A 23219-nucleotide genomic window follows, 5' to 3' on the forward strand; every position below is an offset into this window, starting at 1 on the left:
TGTGTGTGTGTGTGTGTGTGTGTGTGTGTGTGTGTGTGTGTGTGTGTTTTAATGTTTATTTGCCTTCCACACAGATATTACAGCCATATGGATGGGAGGGCTCGTGACCGCGCCCACAAAACTCAAGCGTGGCGAGGAAGGTTCCCGTGAACGCGCACATGGGGGCCCCTGACGTCACCGAGGCGCCCTGGCTCTCCTGAGCCGCGCTGCTATTGCTGCTGGCAGAAAGATGGGGAAAATACGATAACCGTTCATCGACAAAATCAGCCTAACATGTTCACTTCTGCCCGTTCGAAGACGGACTAAGCCCTGGCACGGGTCAGAGCTTCGCCAGACAACGACGAAAGGTAGTTTTCGCTTCAAGAGGTTTTCCCTTTTTCCCCTCCCTTCTTTACTACTGGCTATTGTGTTAGCGACATAAAAAAAAAGAGAGATTTAGCTTTGACCACACTAAACGGACTGAGCTGGCTTCTTTACGTGACGGCGAGCTAACGTTAGGTGTGTTCATTTGCTGTTTTTCTTAAACATGTAGGTTTACAGGTTTGTAGATAAAGCTCTGAATGAAGGAAGAAAAGCTGAAAACCGTTCAGAGGCTGAGGAAAATGGAAAATGGTTTGATGGGTGTTTCCAAACGCTGCGCTGCTAAACGCCTAAATTTAGTGTATTTTCACACCCATTCGCTGTTAAATCGTGACTTCAGATATATGGCTCGTATTTCGACACGTTTTTACAATTTTTACATGTTTAAATGTTCCAACCCGAGAGACTGGGAAGGGAAAAAAATCTCCATCATACACAGTCTCCCCTTTTTTCTTCCATTTSTTGTATTATTCTAAACGTCAGCACATTGTTATTTATTATTATTATCATTTATTTTACATGATAAAATATAAAACTGTTATAAATGCGTTCCTCAATAATTTGTGGGTTAAGTCAGTGTAAAAACAGGCTTCCCTGTTTGCAGGGCCACACGCAAATAGCAAAATAAAATGAAACAATCATGTTATTTTTAGGACTCAAAGAGCTAAAAAAATATATTCCTTCCTACATTACATGCTACAATTTCTTTTTATTCAACCTAGAGAATAACATCCACCAAGACAAAAAAAAAACTGTTTTTTTCCAATTTAAACTCAAAATCAGTGTTGTAGATTTTTTTCTAAACACATAAAACGTGTTTAGACATGTTGGTTGACATGATTGCCATTACAAAGTCAATGTGTACCACTTTTTTAAAAAAAATTACATGTATATTAAGCCTAAAACAATATCAGTTTACTTCATTGGAACTATTTTTTAGCATCAATGCTAAAAATCAGGGGTGCACCGACTGCAGTATAGCCTGTTCTCACTGTCAGGTGTTATAAGATCACAACACACCTTCAGTGTTCCGATCTTATTTAATTGAAAAACACTGAACAATACCCTTGAAGCAATACAAACTTGTTTGAACTGGACGCCCCGTCTCACAGCGGTGAAAAAAGCAGACTGGGGCGGATTTTCAGTCCTTTGCAGATCTAGATAAGATCAGCTTCTCATAAATATCGTCTGATTGCTGATCTCCYAAAATAAAGGATTCAAGGAAGTTTTATTGTCATTCGCAACACGTGTGGTGGAACGAAATTTCGTACCCAAGGTCCTTGTCTATCCAGAAATACAGGAGAAAGAAAAACAAACAAATGTACTCAAAAATGATTTTAAAAAATTGGATATAAAATGTGTGCAACAATTCCAAAATTGCAAATACACTTGCACTTAATGCACTTAAGTAAATCGGCGCCAATTTATCGATCCACCCCAAAATAGAAATCACAGCAATAATCTTTATCTGTGGCTACCCGTTGTAACATGTTAATAGATTAATCACAGATTGCAGTTATTATGTTAACACTTTTTTATATGAATTTTCTAAGTTTCCTTAATGTGACAGTTAGATAAAAGTAATTAACTTGAAGCTATGATCCATCTGTGTGGACTGGAAGTGTAAAGTAGCTCAAATGTAAGACAGGACTTTAGTTACATAACTGTCTGCGCTGCTGGAGGGGATTCAGCTAACTCTGTGTAACCTACTCCCAGTTCTTCAGTCTTATGTTGAGTTTTCATTCTGCTGTTTCAAATTTACATATATTCTGAGATTTAATTATATTACGAGGAATGCCTTTTATTCCTGTTTTGTTTTTTGTTTTGTTTTGTTTTGCAGGTTGGGGTTAATATTTATCCTGGAAAAGTGTGTTCACGTCATCGGCTCTTAAAGGAGAAAAAACAACAAATTTGATCGTGCCGTGAATGTTTTTTTCTTCGTCATCAGTTGAAAGCAGGATCGTCACGAGTCCATCCAGCTGTTAGGAGGCCGAAGCACAAAATCTGAAAGGAAATACCGCCGTGTGCTTGAGGTGGTTCCGCAGTTCTGCTGGCGGCTCCGGTTTTCTGCGGAGCAGAAGATGTACGGTAGCGCTCGCTCCGTTGGCAGAGGGGACGCCAACCACAGCGGAGGAAGAGATGGAAGTGGCGTCAGCAATCAGGGGTCGGGTCGTTCGCCCCGCCTGCCCCGCTCCCCTCGGATGGGACACCGGCGCACCAACAGCACTGGCGGCAGCGGAGGAGGACCCGGCGGAGCCGGAGGCAAAACCTTGTCCATGGAGAACATCCAGTCCCTCAACGCCGCGTACGCCACCTCCGGACCGATGTACCTGAGTGATAATGAGGTCGCCGTGGCGGGTGACCACATCCCTAAAAGCGGCGTTACGGTGACCGCCACAGGGAGGCAGAGGGTGACTTACGGGTCTAGAAGCAGYGGTGGAGTTGTAGCAGCTAGCACTCCAAATATCTCCACCACCGTGCCTGCTAACGCAGTGCTGCCAGCAGGCATGATGGCGGGGGACGCCCTAGCTTTTGGGGACCACCACATGGCGTCCACGGTCCCCCATTCTCTAAGGCAGGCCAGAGACAACACCATACTTGACCTGCAGGCCCAACTCAAAGAGGTATTTTGCTAACAACAACGTGGAGATCTTGACCTTTTCACTGTCTATGCAATTAAAGTGCTAAACGTTCGCCCCGTTCTTTCAGGTTCTGAGGGAGAACGAAATGCTGCGGCGCGAAGTGGAAGTCAAGGAAAGCAAACTGAGCTCCTCCATGAATTCTATTAAAACCTTCTGGAGCCCAGAGTTAAAAAAGGAGCGTGCTCTCAGGAAAGACGAGGCTTCCAAGATCGCCGTTTGGAAGGAGCAGTACCGTGTTATTCAAGACGAAGCACAGGTGCGTGTTTCTTTATGTTTTTTTTTTAAATGGAGAACCATGATTTCGGTTTTTCATCCCCATCAGCTCACATTTCTCTCTTTGAATAAAGTCACCCAGCTGGATGTGCCAGACAGAAAAAAAAAAGCACACACATTTTACTCAGTGTGTCAGCTTTAGTACGAGTGTGTTTCTCTCTYATTCTTCTCTCCCAGGATAGGTTGGGGTTAGATTTTGAACATCTTGTTAATCCTCTTATATGCAGCTATATGCTCAGGCTTYGTAGATGAAAGGAATGTAAAGTCTAATGGCTGCATTTGCAATTTTGTATGTTTCAGAAAATGCTGGGAGGGGTGAGCAGAATAGAAATGCAGAGTTAGGGCAGGTTTTTATGTATAAGTAGATTTAAAAAAAAAACTCAAATCAACCCAGCTACATGAGCAGTTCTGACTGTCRGCTTAGATCGATCACTTTAGTTTGCCGTTTTTATTCAGGTACTAAATTTTTATGCATCTTATTCTGTGCCTGTTCTGGTTGTTGCTTTTGTTTGCRTCTGTGAGGTATATCAGCACAAACTTAGCTCAGTTTTATTGCAGCCGTATTAAAGTATTTAATAATGGTAACTTGATTAAAACAGTTAAGGCTTAAAAAAAAACCTTACACAATGTTGTAGCTCACGCGCAAATTAGGTTTCATTAATGAAGACAAACTGTCTTTGTTTAACTACGATACTTAATGGATGGGCGGACCTCCCRTATAATTTGCTGCCTTCACCCCTGCTGACTCACAGACTCGCGCTGTAGACTAATTCCCAGTTTTGCCCGACCAGCGCAGGGCTAATCAACGGGTGCTTTAATTTAAAGATGTCTGCTTTCATACGTCTGCCTCCACCTCCTGCTCCGACATGCACGCAGCAGAAAGTGTGGACACACTCTCTCTCTCTCTTTTAAAGGCTGATTATGGCCTTCAGTTTTCACTGGATGCTGTCATTGGATGGAGGCCCGACTGAATGTGCGTGTTTCTAATTGTGCGTTTTACATGTGTGTGATTTAGATTCCTACAACAGGGTGGTGCTGACTGCTCTTTTCCCATGGAATATTAGTGCAAACTGGCCTTTCGAACCAAAGATTAAGTTCATTTTCTGTTGAAAAATGAGGGTTGTTACGATCAGCCCATAAAATAACATTATCCACAATCTCATTAGGTATTGTGAGAAATTGCATTCAGAGTAAGGTTGCACAACTTGTAAAATAAAACTTGCATTGCAATTTATTTTCTAGCCCTGCAACATATATTGCAAATGCGACATGAAAAAATACAGGATGCTGCCATCTTACCTCTTGTTCATGTTACAAAGTATGTTTTTGTCTGTCTTTGTTTGAGAGTTGTTATTTTTTATGGTCCTGGGACCTGAGTACATCATGCACAAGGTCCAAATGCAATAATAATAAAAGAAATGCAAATACTTTTTAAGTAAAGTTGTTTTATTTTTTATGATTAAGCTAGAAGCCAGTGTGGTTGCCCACATTCTTTTTTTTTTTAAGCCCATGGACATGGAAAAAAATTCAACGTATGCTCAGGCAGCAAAGGTTCATGAGACTTTTCATAATTTAAAATCTGAGTATATGGGGTCATATAGGGTGTGCAAATCTATATATGGGCTTAAATCTAATCTAAATGTCTCTTGTAGTTACTTATATTTTATATTTATTCTTAACATAATACAATCTAGTAACCAGGACAGCTGCTGGTGGGCCAAATCTAATGGCTTGGTGGGCCAGTTTTGGCCTGCGGGCCCCACTTTGGGCACCTCTGACCTAAAGGGTTTGTTAAATTACATTGACAATAAATTCATGTGAACTGTATTTTACCTCTTTTCCTCCAGTTCTCGGCGAATTTGCTAATCTCTCTTGTTTTCATGAAGATCCTCATCATCGTCTTCWACAGCTCAAGAATTCACGGAAAAAATGTTGCCGTTATTGTCCCAGAAGTTTCACAACAAAATGAAAGATCTTTGATACGAACCCACTCACTTCCAGCAATAGAAGCAACCCATCAAAAAAAAAAAAAACAAATAAATTTGTAACAATGACTTATGTTCATTCAGGCATTATATTGATTAAAGTATCACTCAAAGTCATCACAGAGAACACTGTGATGACGGTGCTCAAAGTTCAGAGAATGTGTTGTGAACAACTATCATCAGCTAGAAAATTAAGTTTTWGCTCTGTATCTGTAAAACTGACTGAGTTAAATCTGATATTGTGTTTTTTAAGATCCGTTGTCTGTGGCAGCCATCTTGAATTGGGTTGACTTCAAAAGTGAACCAGTTGTAGGTGCTTGACTTGACTTTGACTTTACTGAACACAGTGTATTAAAAGAAATAAACAAAGTTACACACAAAATAAAATACATTTAAAACAAAAAGCAAACAAAAGAAGAACAAAAGTGAATTATATTTACACGTTCAAAGGAGTGGGTAGAACTGTAAACTTATTTTTTACACCCACCCCTCTTACATCTATAGAATCATCCTTAATTACGATTCATAATAACTTGGCTAAAACATTCTTTTTACATATATACTATATCCATGTGTAACTTGTATTTGCATCCCATTAAGAGCAAGCATCCATTATTTTTAACACATTTTTTTTACATCAATAAACCATAATGCAGTAGTAATTGACAACTTCTTTAAACAAAACAATAACATAGATAATAGCATCAATTACCATATTTGTTCTTTCAATGATCGCTTCATTTTCATTAAAATTCATCCAGTTCTTGATGTTGTAACACATGAACACAAACTTTATCCCTCGCCTTTCAGAGGTGGGTGATTAAATCTGATCGTTGTCTCGGTCACACAGATAAAGATAATACAAAATGTTTCTTTGTGTTTGAGACCAGCTTCGTCAGTGCGTCGTCTCCTCCACAGGTTGTGTTTTCTCAGGCACCTGGCTGTGGTCTCTCCTCCTGCAGTGAGGGCGAGAAGATGAATGTGTGTTTCTGGTCGTGTTTCTGCCTGTAGCTGTACTGGAGAGGAGGAGGAGGAGGAGGAGGAGTGTGGCGGTGCGGCCGCAGCAGTGAGTCAGCCTTAGTCACGGGGTGGAAAGGGTGATAGAAAAGGATGGTTGGTGAGAGAAGAGGCGAGAGTATTGGAAGGAGGAGATGGGACGGGAGCGAGGAAGGTGGATAGATGGCGAGTGTGTGTGCGCCCCGATAAGGGGAAAAAGAGATTAACAAGGAGGGAGAAACGAAGGCAAGACACTGACTCTTTGTTCCTTCTTTTTGAAAACGCTCCCAGCTGGTTCAGACCAGTGTAACACAGCCTTCTGTTGCTGCCTCACAAGCAGCTCTGCGCGTCAGATGCCACAAACAATGCAACACTATACTGGGTTGATTGTGTTTCACCACTTGTATTTCTCGGGGCATGAAACGTAACACTGTCCACGATGCTTGCCCGCTGTGGCTACATCAGTCAGGACGTTGCTTAATTTCAATTTATGATTAGAAGAGGATTTTTATTAACAGGCTGTGAAGCGATATTCTCCCAGGAACTGTTCATTCAAGCAATCGATACATTTTACCTCCCGTACCCCCCTGTGTAAATGCTTCCCATGTAAACAGAGATCAGATGCAGTGAAAGTGTCCCGCGTGTCTCCGTAGCATCTGCAGATGACCGTTCAGGCTCTTCAAGACGAGCTGAGGATCCAGAGGGACCTGAACCAGCTGCTCCAGCAAGACCCCTCCAGCCAAGGGAGGGATCTCGCCCTGACGTCTGAGCCCACGGAGGAGAACCACCGGCGGCTGCAGGCCGAGTACGAACGGCAGGTCAAGGAGCTGTTCCTGCTGAGGAAGACGCTGGAGGAGATGGAGCTGAGGATCGACACGCAGAAGCAAACTCTGGTCGCCAGAGACGAGTCCATCAAAAAGCTCCTGGAGATGCTGCAGAGCAAAGGCAGGCGTGAAGCAAATGAGATCGAATCTTTTGTTTTTATTATCTACGCGTTAATAAAGTGCGTGTCGTTGATGTAGGGCCGTCTGCCAAAGCATCAGAGGAGGACCAGGAGAGGACCAGGAGGCTGGCCGATGCTGAAATGCACAGACATCACCTGGAGAGTTTACTGGACCAGAGAGACCGACAGATCACTGCGCTCAGAGAGGTAATGACCAGCTGTTCTAATATAGAGATTATGTGTTTTCACTATTCCTGGCTGATATTAAAGTGTTGTGTAGACACACCAACCATTTGTTCAATGTCTGGTTCAACAGGAGCTTCATCGTCGATACGAAGGAACTCCTGAATCCACCAAAACAAAGGCTTTACAGACTGTTATAGACATGAAGGTGAGGATTTACGTGTGTGTGTGTGTGTGTGTGTGTGTGTGTTTTGTCTTTTATGACACCATGAAGTAAACGTTGACTTATCTTCTTACCCCAGGATGCAAAAATCAACTCTATGGAGCGCAACATGAGGGACATGGAGGAGGAGCTGCTGCTGATGAAGTCCAACGGACTTCTGAGCTGTGAGGAGCGTCAGGAGGAGATGAAGCAGATGGAGGTGTACCGCAGCCACACCAAGTTCATGAAAAACAAGGTCAGAGACCCCACGGGAAGGCTTCATTCAGGCATTATAATGAGTTAAGCATCACTCAGAGTCATTTCTTGTCATGTTTCTCAGATGGAACAGGTGAAACAAGACCTCTCCAGGAAGGATACRGAGCTGCTCGGTTTGCAGACTAAACTGGAGACGTTAACGAACCAGTTCTCAGACAGCAAGCAGCATATTGAAGTCCTGAAGGAATCGCTCACTGCCAAGGAGCAGCGTGCTGCCATCTTACAGACAGAGGTACAGCAAGCGAAGGCTTTCCAGTTAACCAAAAGAATACAGTTTTTGCTTGGTTTTGTTTTAAAAAGTCCTCATTTGTGTGGCAAAATACACATTTTTGTTATTGTAATTTTTTCGCCTGTTTTTTTTTTCCCAGGTCGATGCCTTACGTCTGCGTTTGGAAGAGAAAGAGGCGACGCTGAATAAGAAGAGCAAGCAGATCCAGGAAATGTCGGAGGAGAAGGGAACCCTCAACGGGGAAATTCACGACCTGAAGGATATGCTGGAAGTTAAGGAGCGCAAAATTAATGTGCTCCAGAAAAAGGTAAAGTGAACTGTTTAGTCTTTATCCCCGTGTCGTGTGGTTGAGGATCATTTTAACCAAAGTTTTTTTTTTTTGTCTTTTAATCTGCAGATTGAGAACCTGCAGGAACAACTTCGGGATAAAGAGAAGCAGATGAGCAGCTTAAAGGAGAGAGTGAAATCTCTGCAGGCCGACACTTCCAACACAGACACCGCCCTCACAACGCTGGAGGAGTCGCTTTCAGAAAAGGTAAAGTTATGTCTGCGTAAGTGAGAGTTCACACCAAGTTGGTTTTCTGTTTGTTTTGTGGCACATTGGACAGTTTGGTTATGAGTATAAACATCTTCTGTAACTGTTTTTTTTTTTTTTTTTTTTTGAAGGAGCGCATCATCGAGCGTCTAAAGGAGCAGCGAGATCGAGACGACAGGGAGAAGACGGAGGAGCTCGACTGTTCAAAGAAGGAGCTGAAGGAGTTGAAGGAGAAGCTCAGCTTCCTGCAGGGAGACCTGTCAGACAGAGAGGTGACAAAGATGCAGAAACGTCTTATTTTCTGGTTCTAACTTTAATGTTTTGTTTGTTTGACTAGCTGTAACATCTCGTTTTGGCATGCAGACGTCTCTGTTAGATCTGAAGGAGCACGCCTCGTCCCTGGCCTCTTCAGGGCTGAAAAAAGATGCCAAACTCAAGAGTCTGGAGATCGTCCTAGAGCAAAGGAGGGAAGAGTGCCTAAAACTGGAGAACCAGCTAAAGAGAGTGAGATTTAAGAGCAAAAAAAGTCATATAAATGTTATATTTATGCCTGCTAACCTCGAAGTGATTTCTAACRGTTTTGTTGCTCGTCAGGCTCAAAATGCAGCACTGGAAGCTCAGGCCAACACAGAGCTGGCCGAACGCATCAGGCATCTGGAGCAAGAGGTGGCCCGTCACAAGGAGGATTCTGGGAAGGCCCAGGCTGAGGTGGACCGCCTCCTTGAGATACTTCGAGAAATGGAGAATGAGAAGAACGACAAGGACAAAAAGATAAATGAGCTTGAAAGGTGGGTTTTAGCACGGACGCTCGTTGTGCATAAAAACAGAATTATGGGTCTGAAATCGTCAAGATTTATTTATCTTTAGAAGAAGGAATATCTAACATTTTTCAAAAGCAATGTGTTTTTATTAACAGTGAAACCGTACACTTATAAGAACATCTTGTATTTGTGGCAGAAATGATTGTAATTGTTTTGACTCAATAACATTTGTACAAGTTACAGTTCTGGTTTTGAATCTTTAAAAATCATCTAAGTTATGCAACTATTTCAGTAAAACACTTGTTATTTTCACACAGTCGTTTCACGCCTCCATGTCTCAGCTCTGCTCAGTCCTTCCCTCTGTAGATCACTCATAGTTCTGTTTGTTTTTAATAAACTGACCCTCGTTTATTTGGTAAAATAAAGCAGTTTTGAACGCATGAAACCTTTTTATATTCAAATCTTAAAACTCTTCGGCATCTGGGTTTCATAACGCAAAGATCCAACAACGGGCAGAAAACGTCAACATAAATATAGGGTTTTTCTTGTCTGATGTGGAGTTTGAAGTTCAGATTTTTTTAGTAATTCTTCTTGCTGAACTCAGCTTTTACATGATACTTAAAACTTATTTTAGACTATGAATGTCTGAATGCTCCATGAACAGATCGATGCTGTGAATGTGTAGTTTCTTCATGTAAAGAGAAAAGTGGGCGAGCCTTCTCCCTCTTTCTTTTTACTTGCTCACATCCTAAAACATTCTGAGCCAGAGTTTCCTTTTCTCTTTACTGCTTTCCCGTCTTTGCGCTGGAAATTTCTCACCTCACCAGCTTGGCCTCCAGGTGAGTATTTGTTCTTTTCTGTTCGCCTGAAAATGCCTTTTCCCCTCCCTCTTCTTCTTCTCTCTTTTCTCTTTTTGCCTTTTTGGCTTCTTCAGTATGTTGGCTGCACTTCAGACGTTTACTTTTGCTTTTCCCGTTTTTTTCACTGAGTGAAATCTGAGAATGTATGGAGTCAATCATTTGTGTAAATTCCTGCCTGGCTGTAAGGCTGCAGGCTGTAACCAGAGTTTCAAAGGGTCATTGGATCAGACTCAAAACTGTGATCCAGACTCTTAACTACATGAGGAATCACAAAACGTTTCCTTGCGTTTATTAGCCCTGTCCGTAGCTTCAAATGAAAAAGGAAATTACTCTCACATTGTGCGTCTAAGTCGAAGCAGAAGTATGTAATGACTTTAAACGGTGCACCTGCAGGCAGATGAAGGACCAGACGAAAAAGGTGGCGTCACTGAAGCACAAGGAGCAGGTGGAGAAGAGCCGCAAYGCTCGGCTGATGGAGGAGGCCAGGAAGAGGGAGGACAACATGTCCGAGTCGTCACAGCAGGTCAAGGTGAGGCCTTCTGGAACTATTCACGCTGCAGGTCCTAATGCTCCTATCCCAGCTTATAACGTTTTTATTTACTGTCATTAAAATAACCTGACGAGTCGCATTTGGGCCACTTTAAGCTGCCGAGTAAATCTAGCCTAACGGAAGAAGTTTGTGCTGTTGTGAAGGACACTCTGCGTCAGAAGTCCGAGCGCATCGAGGAGCTGGAGGAGGCTCTGAGGGAGAGCGTTCAGATCACTGCTGAACGAGAGATGGTGCTGGCACAAGAGGAGGCAGCTCGCTCACTGCAGGAGAAACAGGTAAACACACACACACACACACGTTTCTGTACACAGCCATTAAAATTCTCTCTATCACTCTCCGGCTGCCGTTGTGGTGTTGCTCATTCTTTGTGTCCTGCCTCTTTTTGTTTCCTGGTCATTTTCTTTTGATTTAGTTTGTTTTTCCCCCCTCTCTCTCTCAGTTTCTTTATCTCTGCTTGTTGTTTTCTCTTGTCTTCTCTCTGCTACACCACCGCCTTTCAGAAGCACTCATTCAAACCAATGCATGAGTCCAACCTCTCCCACCTTAAGTGGTCTAAGGTATGAGTCCAGTATGTATGAACCCCTTCAGAGAACCTGCAACGCTTTCAGCGGGCGGACACAGTAGAGGCAACACTTGTACAAACCATGCAACAGTCCTACAGTTTAAATGTTTGTTTCTGTATGTAGTGGGGCTGTGAGATGGATGTTCAGACTGCATGTTTTTGTAAAGTGTTTGTGTTGTTTCCAGCCCAAGTAGTTGTCACTGGTCGACCCTTACCTGCTGTTTGCTTGTGAAATAATCTCCTACGCCAATTAGTTAGGAATGAAACATTTGTGGTTAAAACACATGAAGCAAGCTGTAAGAGTAGAAGCTTGTTCTTCATTTGCAGTCTGGCACCTTTCCTGTTCACACAACTGTTTATCCAGTCTGTACTCACTTAATTAGCAGTCTTTTAATCTGTAATCCTGGCTAATTAAAAGATCAGTTTAGGTTTTTGTAGCTCAGCTCTGCGTCACGTTTTGATTCATTTGTTTTTTTCTGTTTTTAATTGGTTGAAGCTCTGTTCAGTAAAGTAAAACGAGAGGTTCCAGACTATAAAGTACTGCTGCTTGTACTCTGGTGCATTTCTAAGTAAATAGCAGGTGATTAAAACTATTTATTCAGCTGCCCTTCCCTTTCATTCGTGCAGATCACCTTTACAGGTCAGTGAAAGTGTCATTTGAATAAAAAATTTAAAAAATAGGCCTGACACTTTCACTGATGGATTTGTATGTGCTTGGCTTTTATTTACTACTGAATGGTTTGTTTATGTGTGTGTGTTTGTGTTCCCAGATGGAGGAGCTGCTGGGCGCCATGGAGAAGGTGAAGCAGGAGCTGGAGTCCATGAGGGCCAAGCTGGCGTCTACCCAGCAGTCTCTGTGTGAGAAAGAAGCCCACCTTACAACTCTGAGAGCTGAGCGCAGGAAACACCTGGAGGAGGTGCTGGAGATGAAGTAAGACTCACACACACACACACACACACACACACACACACAGCAGGGCAGCATCGACCTCAGATTATCGATCGCTCCCTTAATCTCGTAAAATGTCATCCAATTCTGGCGTTCCCCAGCTGGCACGCTGGTGTCGCGCCATCAATAATAAATGATACTCGAGCGGTTTAAACGTTTCATCTCAAACGAACAGGCAGGAGGCTCTTCTGGCCGCCATCAGCGAGAAGGACGCTAACATTGCCCTGCTGGAGCTGTCCTCCTCGAAGAAGAAGAAGACCCAGGAAGAGGTGGCTCAGCTGAAGAGGGAGAAGGACCGACTGGTGCAGCAGCTCAAGCAGCAGGTGGGGAGGAGAYGTCTACAACTGATTTGACACTTTGTTTTTTTTTCTTAAATTTTTTTTATAATTCTGTTTTTTTGGCTGCGCCAGGTGTCCCTTCTTTACTCTAAACTTCCAGCTGTTTTGACTTTTCAGACTCAGAACAGGATGAAGCTGATGGCCGACAACTATGAAGACGACCACCTGAGGACGGCGCCCRGCCAGACGAATCACAAACCCTCTCCAGATCAGGTGCGTCACTCACCCGCACACACACAGTCTGCTTGATTGACATGATTTTTTTTGCCACTTCAAAGTGCTTTTCTAACATTTCTGTAAAAGAAAGAAACAAGCTATCAAAGGGATGTGAACGTTTTCCACTAACCAGAGTTTCCTTCCTAACGCTGCGTCTTGCTAACAGGATGATGAGGAGGGTATTTGGGCGTAGCCGGCCCTCTGCCCTCCCCCTCTCTCTCAGAYATTTTGTTCAGAAGGGTGAGCTCGTCTTTAAAAAAACAAACACTAAAACCTCCAAGCCTATCAYGTCCATCACTGGCATGTTTTATTATTCTCCATTCATCCGTGGTTTCTTTCATGTCGTTGCGTATTGTTTATTTGTGGGTTTGATCTTGTTTGTAATCTTTGTTTGCATGTAAAACCAAGAGTTTGATCACCTGAAACCTGAAGCATCTTATTTTTGCATGCTGCTGCTTTCACATGAATCCTTAACTTCAGTTATTGATTATACTGTTACAGAACTGTAAAAATGTAAATGATTTATCTGCAAATCTTTAAGAAGATAAATGCATGTAAATGTTGGTGGTGTTTTTTTTCCATTCTGTTCAGTCTAACTGGACCAAAGCTCTTCCACACTCTTTTTAAGATTATAATCTGAAGAAAATGTTTTTTTTTTCCTGCATCCTCCCCATCTCTCCCGACTCTACAGATGATACCCCCTCTTCTAGCCTTGTCCCAGAACCGCAGCAAACTCAAACTCTACATCGCCCACCTGACAGACCTCTGCCACAACCGAGACCCCGGCATCCTCAGCCAGCTCACGCCACCGTCTCATTACCACCACAGCGACCCCGAAGACTGGGAGGAGGAGCTTCAGAAAATGAGCGTCCAACAGGTAACCAGCAAACTACTGATGGACTCAGAGCGGGACGCCTTCCTGCTAGTCAGGTTGACCGTGGAATTTAGTCTGATTGAAAAACATAGTCGTTATGTCACATAATGTATAACCACCATCTTGGATTTTGCTAAACGACTGCCTGCAAAAAACAGTTTTTATCAGTGCTTTGACTTGCAAATAAATTAAAGCTTTTATTTTGAAAGCTGAACTTCTACTTAAAGGGGGTTCTGCAACATTTTTATGCTCCCCAAAATTATCCGTGGGAAAGTAAAATTCTATCATGGTGAACCAGACTAAACATCTYATGAGATGGCAAAAAATGTTATTTATTTTTTATTTAAGTTTTACCAGAAGGACTGCAACTTTAATCAACTTTGATTTCACAACGGAGCTTAATTTTCGTCTAAAACTCTGGCTTGAAGGGCGGGTGGTGTGAATTCCTTTTAAAGAATGCGAGGCCTTTTATTAAAACAGCATTTATTTTAAATTTCAATGAAAAATAAATACGTTTCTGATTTAAAAAATAAATAAATTTGCCAACAAAAAAAAACTGATCTGGAGACATCTGTGCATTAGTACCTGCCAAGATCAATTAAACTTGATAAATTATGGCAACTAATCAAGGCTTTTAATTTGAAATATACGGTTTGGTAGAACAGTAAGGAAACCATACAAACTTTAACAGTTTTAAGAGATGAGCCCAAAATATGTGATTAGATGTGTAAATTACTGCCTTTTAATAACGATAAAATAAACTGGATTTCATCCTAAACGGTACTAATTCTTCTTTTTGTTTGTKTCCTTTGCTTGCAGTTGGAGCGGGAGCTGGAGGTGTGTGAGAAGGAGAGCGGGGAGCTGCAGGAGTACGCCAACTCGGTTCTCCAGCAGATTGCAGACTACTGCCCAGATATCCTGGAACAGGTCGTCAACGCCCTGGAGGAGTCATGCTGACCAATAACCCAGGCTGAGCCCAGAAACCTTTACCTCCCTTCTSTAGGAGAAACTGCTGGGGCATTTCTTATTTTTTTAATTTTCATTTCATCYGGTTTGACTCCTCCTTCTCTGCGTCCTTACACACCCTGCAACAAACTTTTCAGGACCACGAGTGCTTTTTGGTCTCGCAGACRCAACTTATTCTCACAGATAAATTAAAGACAAAGCCTCATTTAGATTAGAAATTGMCTTTCAGGTTAAAATTGGTACATTTGTTCTGTTCATGGGACAGAAAAGCACTTCTTGTCTTGATAGTTTTGGGGAGCTGCTACATCTAAAGGGAGCAGGAAGGAGCATCACTAGTAACACCATCTAAACGCCACTTTTAACCCAAATGAGTGCAACACTCTAACTGGGCTGTAGGTACGTGACTGGGTCGATGGTATTGGAGGGGGGATCGAGGTTCAACCTTTGATCGAAGATCAGATTTGAGTTATTTTCTCAATAAGTGAGAGGATTTATAGTTTTTAATGGTATTATTTCCAAATGGTTTTGCACACAACATCCACTTGTTTAAGATGTATGCAATGTTTCTTTTGAGAACGTTCTCGTGGCCTTGGAGCATGCACAGAGATCAGTACTGGACCTAACGCAGGGATCTTTATTTCTCTGGAATCCTGGTGCTATGGCATGATGTAAGAATTTAACTGATCCTCATCCAAAGTTTCTATAAGAGTTACTTAAAGCCCACATTGTTTTTGTTTTGTTTTTATTTACTAAATCAAAAAAAAAAAAACACACTCCTTCTGTTCTGTATTTTCAGACGCCTCTGTTATTTTATTTTTTTAATATTCAGGGCTTGCGTTTTTAATTACCAAGTGCATTGACATTTACAGAAAATGAAAGTCACTTTTTGGCAGGTTTTGACTTTGTAAATAACATATTTAACACGTACAGTAATTGATTAAAGGTGATTATGTGGAAGGTGATGTGCATTCTTAAAAACAAAAAAAACTGATAAGTTCAACACAGTGCAGTCGTCTTTTGTGTCTAATTTTGTCTTTGGACAAAATGTGTGTGCGTGACAGTACTGTCAAAACTCGCAGAAAGTCTATGTTCTATGGAGATATATAAATAGATAAATATGATATACTATTGAAAAAGTTTTACTGTATCAATATGCATCGAATGTTTGCACAGAATCTCTTAAGAGCGAGTTGCTCTGAACCGTACGAGTGTTCTAAACAGATGGGGAAAAATAAATTAAAAATGTGTCAAAAWATGTAAAATTACAGATGTTTCAAACGGTGACTGTGTGACGGAGGAGTACTTTGTTGCTTTTATTTCTGGTAGTCTTGTTTTTAATATTTATATGGAATGGTGACGTTATCCTGAGATTCCCAGGTTTGTTTCTTGAGTGATTTTTTTTTCTTTTGATGGATATAAAGTCTAACTATCATGACCCTCTTGTTGTAAGATAAAATGGATTTTAGTATAGCTCTAAAAATACCATTTATTTCACATTAAGATACATTTAAAGGGTGTCAGATTAAGAACCAAAGACACAGCTGGTTGTTGTGCTTTTCTGTCAGGCAGAGCCGGAGGCAATTCACTCCTCACAGCTGGCCTCAGAATAAAAAAATAAAAATCATAAGTGTTTTATTCCCCTTTACTTCAGCCTGTGTCCCGTCCCCTGCCTTAACGTCTCTTCTTTTTCCTCGACTCTTTATTGGGGAGCACACAGCTGACTAAAAGGGCCTCAGTCGACTTTATTGTACGTTTCTGCTCTTTTAAGTTTGTATTTAAAAAAAAAAAAAGTACTGCCGTCTGTCTGTTCTTGTCAAGAATCAAACTGTTTAAAAAAAGAAAGCAAAACAAAGTGTCGGTCATTTGAATTTTCTATGTATGTAAATAAATAAATTAAAAGCCTTGTTTTCTTGTGAAGGCTTCGTTTTTTTTAACCAAACACATCTGTGAATACCAGAAAACACATTGATCCAAATTAAAGTGACAARTTTGAAACATTTATAATCTTTATTCATAAATATCACTATTGTATGAATATAAAACATCTTAAATTACTGCTTTCTTGTACAAAAACGTCCTGCAAATATCAATGAAAGCTCCTCAGAAGAGAAAAAAATCCTGATCAATTTTCGGTATTGCATATTGGTACTGTAGCTGTGTTGATGAACCTGATATATTAATCACTTAAGATGTTTTCTTAAAATCTGTACACGTGTAAACACAGACGGGGGTGACTCACTTCAATTTGAAGTACAATTTTGTCAGCAACAGTCGTTCAACACAAAACGAAAAGAATCTAAACTTCTAAACAAACTTCTGCCTTTGTGTTCTGAATGTAAACACATATCTATACTGGTACGGGTCACAAAAATATACAGTTTAATACAGTATTCAACAAAAGTAGGCACTCTGAACAATGAGTGAGGTAGCTGGGATTTAACGAGACTGAAATACAGATTAAAAGTGAAGTATTGCTGCAGAGTGTGTCCCTCCTTGGTTTTAGTTCCTGTACGGATGCTAAAACTAAAAACGGACACAGGCAGTCCTTCATAATACACAACAGAGAGCTATACACAATGAGGTGTGTTGGTGAGAAACTGTCACCTCACTTTTTCACTCTCAGTCATTTGCCAGAGTCCGAGGTTTAAAACTTTAAGGCACGGGAGCTGCGTTATCCTCTCCAGACCCCTCTTTGTGATCTTAGTGCAGCCGTACAGGTCGATCCCCGTCAGCTGGGTCAAGTGGTCAGCGATCAACTCCAAGCCTTTGTCYGTGATTCGAACACACTGTCCGATGTTCAGAGTCTTGAGCTCGTGCATCTGGCGCACCATCCTGTTGATGCCATCGTCGCTGATGTGACAGGAGCACAGAGACAGAGATTTGAGCTGATACAGCCCCTGGGCGATGTAAGCCAGGCTCTGGTCTCCTATCTTGTCACAGAAGGACACGTCAAGTCCAGACAGGCGGAGGGAGCCCATAGCCAGGTGCATTATCCCCGTGTCACTGATGTTGTCACAGGAGCGCAGGTTCAGGCTGCACAGCTGGCTCATCTGTGACARGTGGATCATCCCTGCATCTGAAATCCCCCCACAGAAGCTGAGGTTGAGCACTTTGAGCTTGCCCAGGCCCTTCGACACGTGCTTGAGGGAGAGGTCTGTCAGCTTCTGGCAGTCCTGCAGGGTCAGTTTCTCCAGAGACAGGCAGCCCTCCGCGGCGCTGCGGGTCATCCCGGACAGGTGACCGATGCCCACGTCCGACACGTGCCTGCAGCTGCGCAGGTTGAGGCTCCTGAGTCGGTGCAAGCCCCACGCCACCAGCAACAGGCCCGTGTTCGTGATGTTGCTGCACCCGCCGAGCTCGAGCACCTCCAGGTTCTTCAGGTACTGGGCGATCCGGCCCAGGCTGGAGTCCGTGATCTGCTTGCACAGGCTGAGGTTGAGGACCCGCAGGGACGGGATGTCCTGCACAAAGGCATGTCCCAGTCCATTGTCGGTGAGGTTGAAGCAGCCGCACAGGTTCAGGCTTTCAATGTGCGGCATCCCTTGGATCACGTAGCTCAGACTTCGTCTCAGGCTGAGTATCTGGACTTTTTTGATCCCTCTGGTTTGCAGACTGGGGAACAGAGACGGGTTGGCTCGCCGCAGATGGAGCTTGGCTTCAACCCCCCTCCACACCGATTTGTGGTAGGACGCGTCCCTCCAGGCCGCGCACACTTGGGCYACTCTTCCTTTGTCTTTAACGTCCAAGTAGCTGAAAATGATGGCCAGGATTTCAGGGAAAAGGCACGATACGTGCGTTTCCATTTGAAACATGATGGCGGAGTGGCTTCTTTTGGCAGCAGAGGAGCGACGGCAGAGTCTCTAGCTCCCCGAAACTCTGCTACTGAAGTTGCCGTCTGACCCGGTAACGTTAACTAGCATACGAGCAAGCTAGCCGTAGCAAATTAGCCGGGGGGTGTAAACGTAGCAAAAATACATTTACCTCCTCATTGCGGCAAGGCACACTATTACATTAAACACAAAATAACAAAAATAATGTCAGCTCTTTGGTCGCCACACGAGTAACTCTTCAAAAAGGTAATATTTAATTTATCCGGCTAGCCTTAGCTTAGCGTTAGCATTTATCCGGCTAGCCTTAGCTTAGCTTAGCGTTAGCTCGCTGTCAAAAGTTAAGAGCTTCAAATCCGACGAACCTCCTCGTCCAGAACAACGTACGTTTTTCACGCCTGATCATCTCAAGCGTATCTAGAACGTCCCATATTCATATCCGCAAGGCTATTTTAACCATTTCTTTATATTTTAYAGCTTCATGAAGCGTCGGAGTTTCCCGGTTTCCAAAAGCGAAAACGCCGACTGTGTGTAGCAAAGCGAAYTCAGCTCCGAGCGGCTCCTCCTAGTGGAAGTTTTATATTTATTTATTAAATTCTGGGTTTTCTTGTACAATTATATAGAACATTAGTTTAGTGCAGTTATGAAATACTTAAAAATCCTAATAGGCTTAAAGTCTTACCATATTTGTAGGTGTAAGGTTAATAATAATAATAATAATACACTTGGATTTTTGATCTACTTTATTTTACAGGGGCTACATGTATGGAAGCTAAATAATGCCACTAAGAAGAAAAATGGTCACATGGTACGCCACAGTTATAATTTGAAATACTAAGATTAATATATTATGAAATATTATCTGTGATTTAAAAAAGTCAACTGTGAAATTTAAAGCTATGATATGTGAGTTATACTTATTTATCTATTTTAACTTAAGTCACCACATTGACTTTGAAAGTCTTTATTTTGTATCTCCTAATTATGATGCACTATGCAGTAGTATTTTCTTTTTCAACTGGTGGATATGGGTTTCTGCAAATTGTTGCTAAATTACTGTCACACAATATATTCACATGAACAAATTGTCACTAATATTGGGTTTATTGTGATAATATTTCTGATTATTGTTTAAACAGGAAAATCCCACTGAGAAAATCATCTCTTTTTCAATGGAGTCACTGAGGTGTGGTTGGAAGGGCTTGGACTGAGTCAGCAAACCTCTGGTTAAAAGTTATTAAGGTATTTTATTATTTTTATTATTCATATTTATATTTCTGTTCATCATCATGCTTTTGATTTCAATCCTCTAAAAATAGCATACAAAAATACCAAAATTGTCTAAAATATATATAAATACAAAACATTTTCTTTCAGTTKTCTTTAAAAATTTGAATTGTTGATCAGATTTTTCACAATCATAGCTACGCTACGAAATTATGGTTTATTAAACATTAAAAGAGAAATTTACTCAAAGTTAGATTTGCATTGACCAAAAATATGTGATTTCCACACAATTCAAGAAGATTCACAGTGTTTGTTGTCATGTGCACTGCTGGAAACATGTTTTCACCGAGCAATGAAGTTCTTTCTTTGCTGTCCGCAGAGACAATCTATCAGCATTTATGTCGTTTTGACATAAAACTGTAAAAATAAAAAAGAATATTATTCCCCAAGTGAAAACTTATGCTTATTGTTCTGCTTGGCGTTAATGTGTCTGACCTGTTCCTTGGAAGTGAAGTATTTTTGCTTTATAAAATCCCCCCAAAACCCCAAATAAGTCACATGATTTGTCTGTGACGTATTGCTGTAACTTAAACAAGATGTGTCGTTTACCAGCCTGGAATGAGAAAGACTTGTGAGAGAATAAACACTATAAAGCTCACTTGAATGCTCCACAGTCCTGTGATGTACTTCTAGTTTTTCTGTTCTGCGTCTGATCAGCGGTAGTGAAAGTTGTGTAGTTTGATTCTTTTCTTTAACCCTCACAGCTAGAAAACTCTGGGCCTCCCATCACAGCAACACTCTTGTGGCCCAGAAACAATAAATATCTACAATTCCTAGCATATTTCRGGGCTCCTGTCTGGCTCTGGGCCTTTGAATCACTCACCGTCTCCACCACTGACCTTCTGGGTGCCTCCTGCAGCACATGTGCAGTCTTCTCAGACCTCATTAACCCTTGTGTGAAACACCATTTTTTTTTTTGCAGACAACTCGAGTGTTTACCCWCGTGTGGGTGGTCCTCAAAACCCAGCCATCTTGTCTCAGTGGACTCACAGCACTTTTAATGACCCCCGAGTTCAAAAACCTAAGGTGGAGGAACATTTCGCTTTCACTTTCACTTACTCATTTACTCACTTGAGAGTAGTTTCTTCTCCATCCATCCATCCATCCATTTTCTGTACACGCTTCTTCCTTTTCAGGGTTGCGTGGGTCACTGGTGCCCATATCGTTCATGTAAATTTTAATTACAGCAGTCATTTAAGGTGTGTTTCCTGTTGAAAACAGATGGACTGATCTCATCCAATATTGCTGCTTTATTAGGTAAGAGATATTTTGAACACTCTGGCCGAAAATACGTTGTAATGATTTAGATTCCAATAATGTTATGACAATAACAGGTTAGTTTAAGCAAAAATCAGGTTCTGCAGTCATTCCTAAAGCTGTTGTACTTGATAAGAGTCAGACAAAGATAGGAAAGTGCTTAGATGCTTCAGTTTATTTATTTTATATATTTCTTTACATTATAAAGAATGTAAGATAAATTTTACAAACTGTAGAGACGTTGTAATTTTTGTTGGCAGAGCTGAAAAAGCGCTATATGATTTTTGAACTGTGGTTTGACTTCTGGCCAGCAGAGGGCAGTACTGCTCTGACAAAAACAAAATCAAAATTTCCTAAAACTAGGAGCTCCAATTATAGTCAGGGATCAATCCTTCTGAACATTTATCCATTTTGTTGTTTATAAATGCATAAGAAATGTCAAAGAATTAAAAAAATAATTTTATCAATGCAAAAATAGAGACATGTTTTAGTTAAGGGACTTCAAACCTTTCTGAGGTTTGAGACCAGAGAAGTTTTTGGATCAGACAGGAAGGAAAAAAAAACTAAAAAGGTGGTGAGGGATGGTGAGTCCCTCTCGGCCTCCCCTGTGGCTGGACTTGTGTCTGCTAATGACCCTGTCTGCTGGCTCACACAGACAGATGGTGAATTAACTCCAATTAGCCCACTCTCACCAGATCCTCTCTGACAGCTCATCACACACACACACGCACGCACGCACGCACGCACGCGCACATATCACTTCAGACTCTTCATTCATTATCAGATGAGATGCCAAGCATGAACAGCAATCTTAGCATAAAATCTTCAGTTTAGCATCTGTGTTGTAACTTTTTGSTTGACCAAAATAGTGGGCCTAATTAGAGCTAATTAGACCTCTGCTTTAATTGGTCAATTTAAAACAGTAGAAACACCTTGTGATGAGATGGTTAACCTTATTTGGCTGTGTTAACAACTTTAGTTTGTACCAGACGATGAGTTTGGGTTTTGATAGCAAATGTTAATCACCATTACCGTCAGCTAGCAAGCAAATTGCTAACCAGTATGGACGTTTTCACAGTTCGTAATGTGCATGCTCAGTGTAAAAATCATTCTGACACCCAGCAACAAAGCATATTTTGCTATGCTATTTATATGCTATTTCACTATCACCACGTAAAATACCAATGAACAAATTTATGACTACGATTGCAAATAAAAGTCAATAGAAAAGTAGGTGTAAAAGACCAAAGAACTATAGTAGAAAGTCAACCTTGAAAACCAGAAATAGCTATGAATGTATTGAGGTACATGGTGCTCGATTTTACGTAAGCGCAGTAATTGTAACAATGTCAATTAGCACCAGCTAGCAAGCACTAATTGGTGCTAACTAGCTGATGCTATCGACTAGTACCATTGGCTTGGAAGCACATGTTAACTAGCTTATGCTAATCACTAGCTTCTGATGCTAACCCACTATTACCATCAGTTAGCAATCACTAGCTGTTGCTAGGTAGCTGATGCTAACCACTTTTAGCGCCAGTTAGGTTATACTGATTCAAGTTATAATTATCTAATAAGACATAATTTGGGTTGCTTTTAGCTTAATTTTTTTAGTAGCTTTAACAAACCCAAATTTGGGGCAAAAAATGAACCTGGTACTTGGGGTCAAACTGATAATTCACGCTTGCTGTGTTAACAACAACCCTGGCTGGGCTCAGTCCAATTTTTTTAAAATCAGGGTTTAAAGTCACTTTTAAAGCCACCGTCACACGATGAGAAAAGTGTTGTCAAAATGTAGTTTTTGAGCTCAACGTTTTTATTAAAACAAGTCACCAGACTACGTAAAACTGATGACTCACATGTTGTCATTGTGGGTAACATATGTGCTGGTTCACACACACACACACACACACACACACACACACACACACACACACACACACACACACACACACACACACACCAGAGACAGTTACTGCTGTGTGACCTCCTGTCATTGTGCTCAGTGTTAGCGAGCTGTGATCGGTCACTGTTCATTCTCTGACTGACTGAATTCACATGACATGTCAAACAGAGCGTGGTGTGTGTGTGTGTGTGTGTGTGTGTGTGTGTGTGTGTGTGTGTGTGTGTGTGTGTGTGTGTGTGTGT

The 23219-nt window shown here is 41.6% G+C and overlaps 2 protein-coding genes and 1 long non-coding RNA gene across 7 annotated transcripts in view; 2 read left to right on the forward strand and 1 right to left on the reverse strand.

Moving 5' to 3' along the window:
* The first annotated feature begins 139 nt into the window (after window positions 1-139).
* Window positions 140-16604, forward strand: LOC106520294 (ELKS/Rab6-interacting/CAST family member 1). 5 transcript variants are annotated; one of them, XM_014012276.1, is made up of 21 exons: window positions 142-347; window positions 2201-2984; window positions 3070-3258; window positions 6910-7201; window positions 7279-7406; window positions 7516-7590; window positions 7685-7840; window positions 7925-8092; window positions 8229-8396; window positions 8487-8624; window positions 8756-8896; window positions 8988-9128; window positions 9219-9412; window positions 10213-10224; window positions 10639-10774; window positions 10939-11070; window positions 12128-12288; window positions 12482-12629; window positions 12762-12857; window positions 13027-13100; window positions 13552-13640. In XM_014012276.1, exons 2-20 carry the CDS (start codon window positions 2442-2444, stop codon window positions 13051-13053), a joined length of 3045 nt encoding a protein of 1014 aa, XP_013867730.1. In that variant the 5' UTR covers window positions 142-347; window positions 2201-2441; the 3' UTR covers window positions 13054-13100; window positions 13552-13640. The 5 variants fall into 5 exon arrangements, with proteins under 5 accessions (XP_013867732.1, XP_013867730.1, XP_013867731.1 ...); XM_014012274.1 differs by lacking the exon at window positions 13027-13100 and adding an exon at window positions 14554-16604 and having other exon boundaries at window positions 144-347; window positions 13552-13737; XM_014012277.1 differs by lacking the exon at window positions 10213-10224.
* Window positions 16605-16688: 84 nt separating this feature from the next.
* LOC106520297 (F-box/LRR-repeat protein 14) lies at window positions 16689-19129 on the reverse strand. The gene has a single exon (XM_014012292.1). It carries the CDS (start codon window positions 18510-18512, stop codon window positions 17301-17303), a length of 1212 nt encoding a protein of 403 aa, XP_013867746.1. The 5' UTR covers window positions 18513-19129; the 3' UTR covers window positions 16689-17300.
* A 172-nt stretch (window positions 19130-19301) lies between these two features.
* The window catches only part of LOC106520299 (uncharacterized), a 4132-nt gene continuing 214 nt past the window's right edge, over window positions 19302-23219 (forward strand). The window contains exons 1-4 of the long non-coding RNA XR_001310538.1: window positions 19302-19335; window positions 19667-19769; window positions 20737-20840; window positions 21036-21071. This is a non-coding gene — a long non-coding RNA (uncharacterized LOC106520299). The remainder of the gene's footprint in view (window positions 19336-19666; window positions 19770-20736; window positions 20841-21035; window positions 21072-23219) is intronic.

This window comes from Austrofundulus limnaeus, unplaced genomic scaffold (genome assembly GCF_001266775.1).
Source record: "Austrofundulus limnaeus strain Quisiro unplaced genomic scaffold, Austrofundulus_limnaeus-1.0 Scaffold90, whole genome shotgun sequence".
Taxonomy (NCBI): Eukaryota; Metazoa; Chordata; class Actinopteri; order Cyprinodontiformes; family Rivulidae; genus Austrofundulus; species Austrofundulus limnaeus.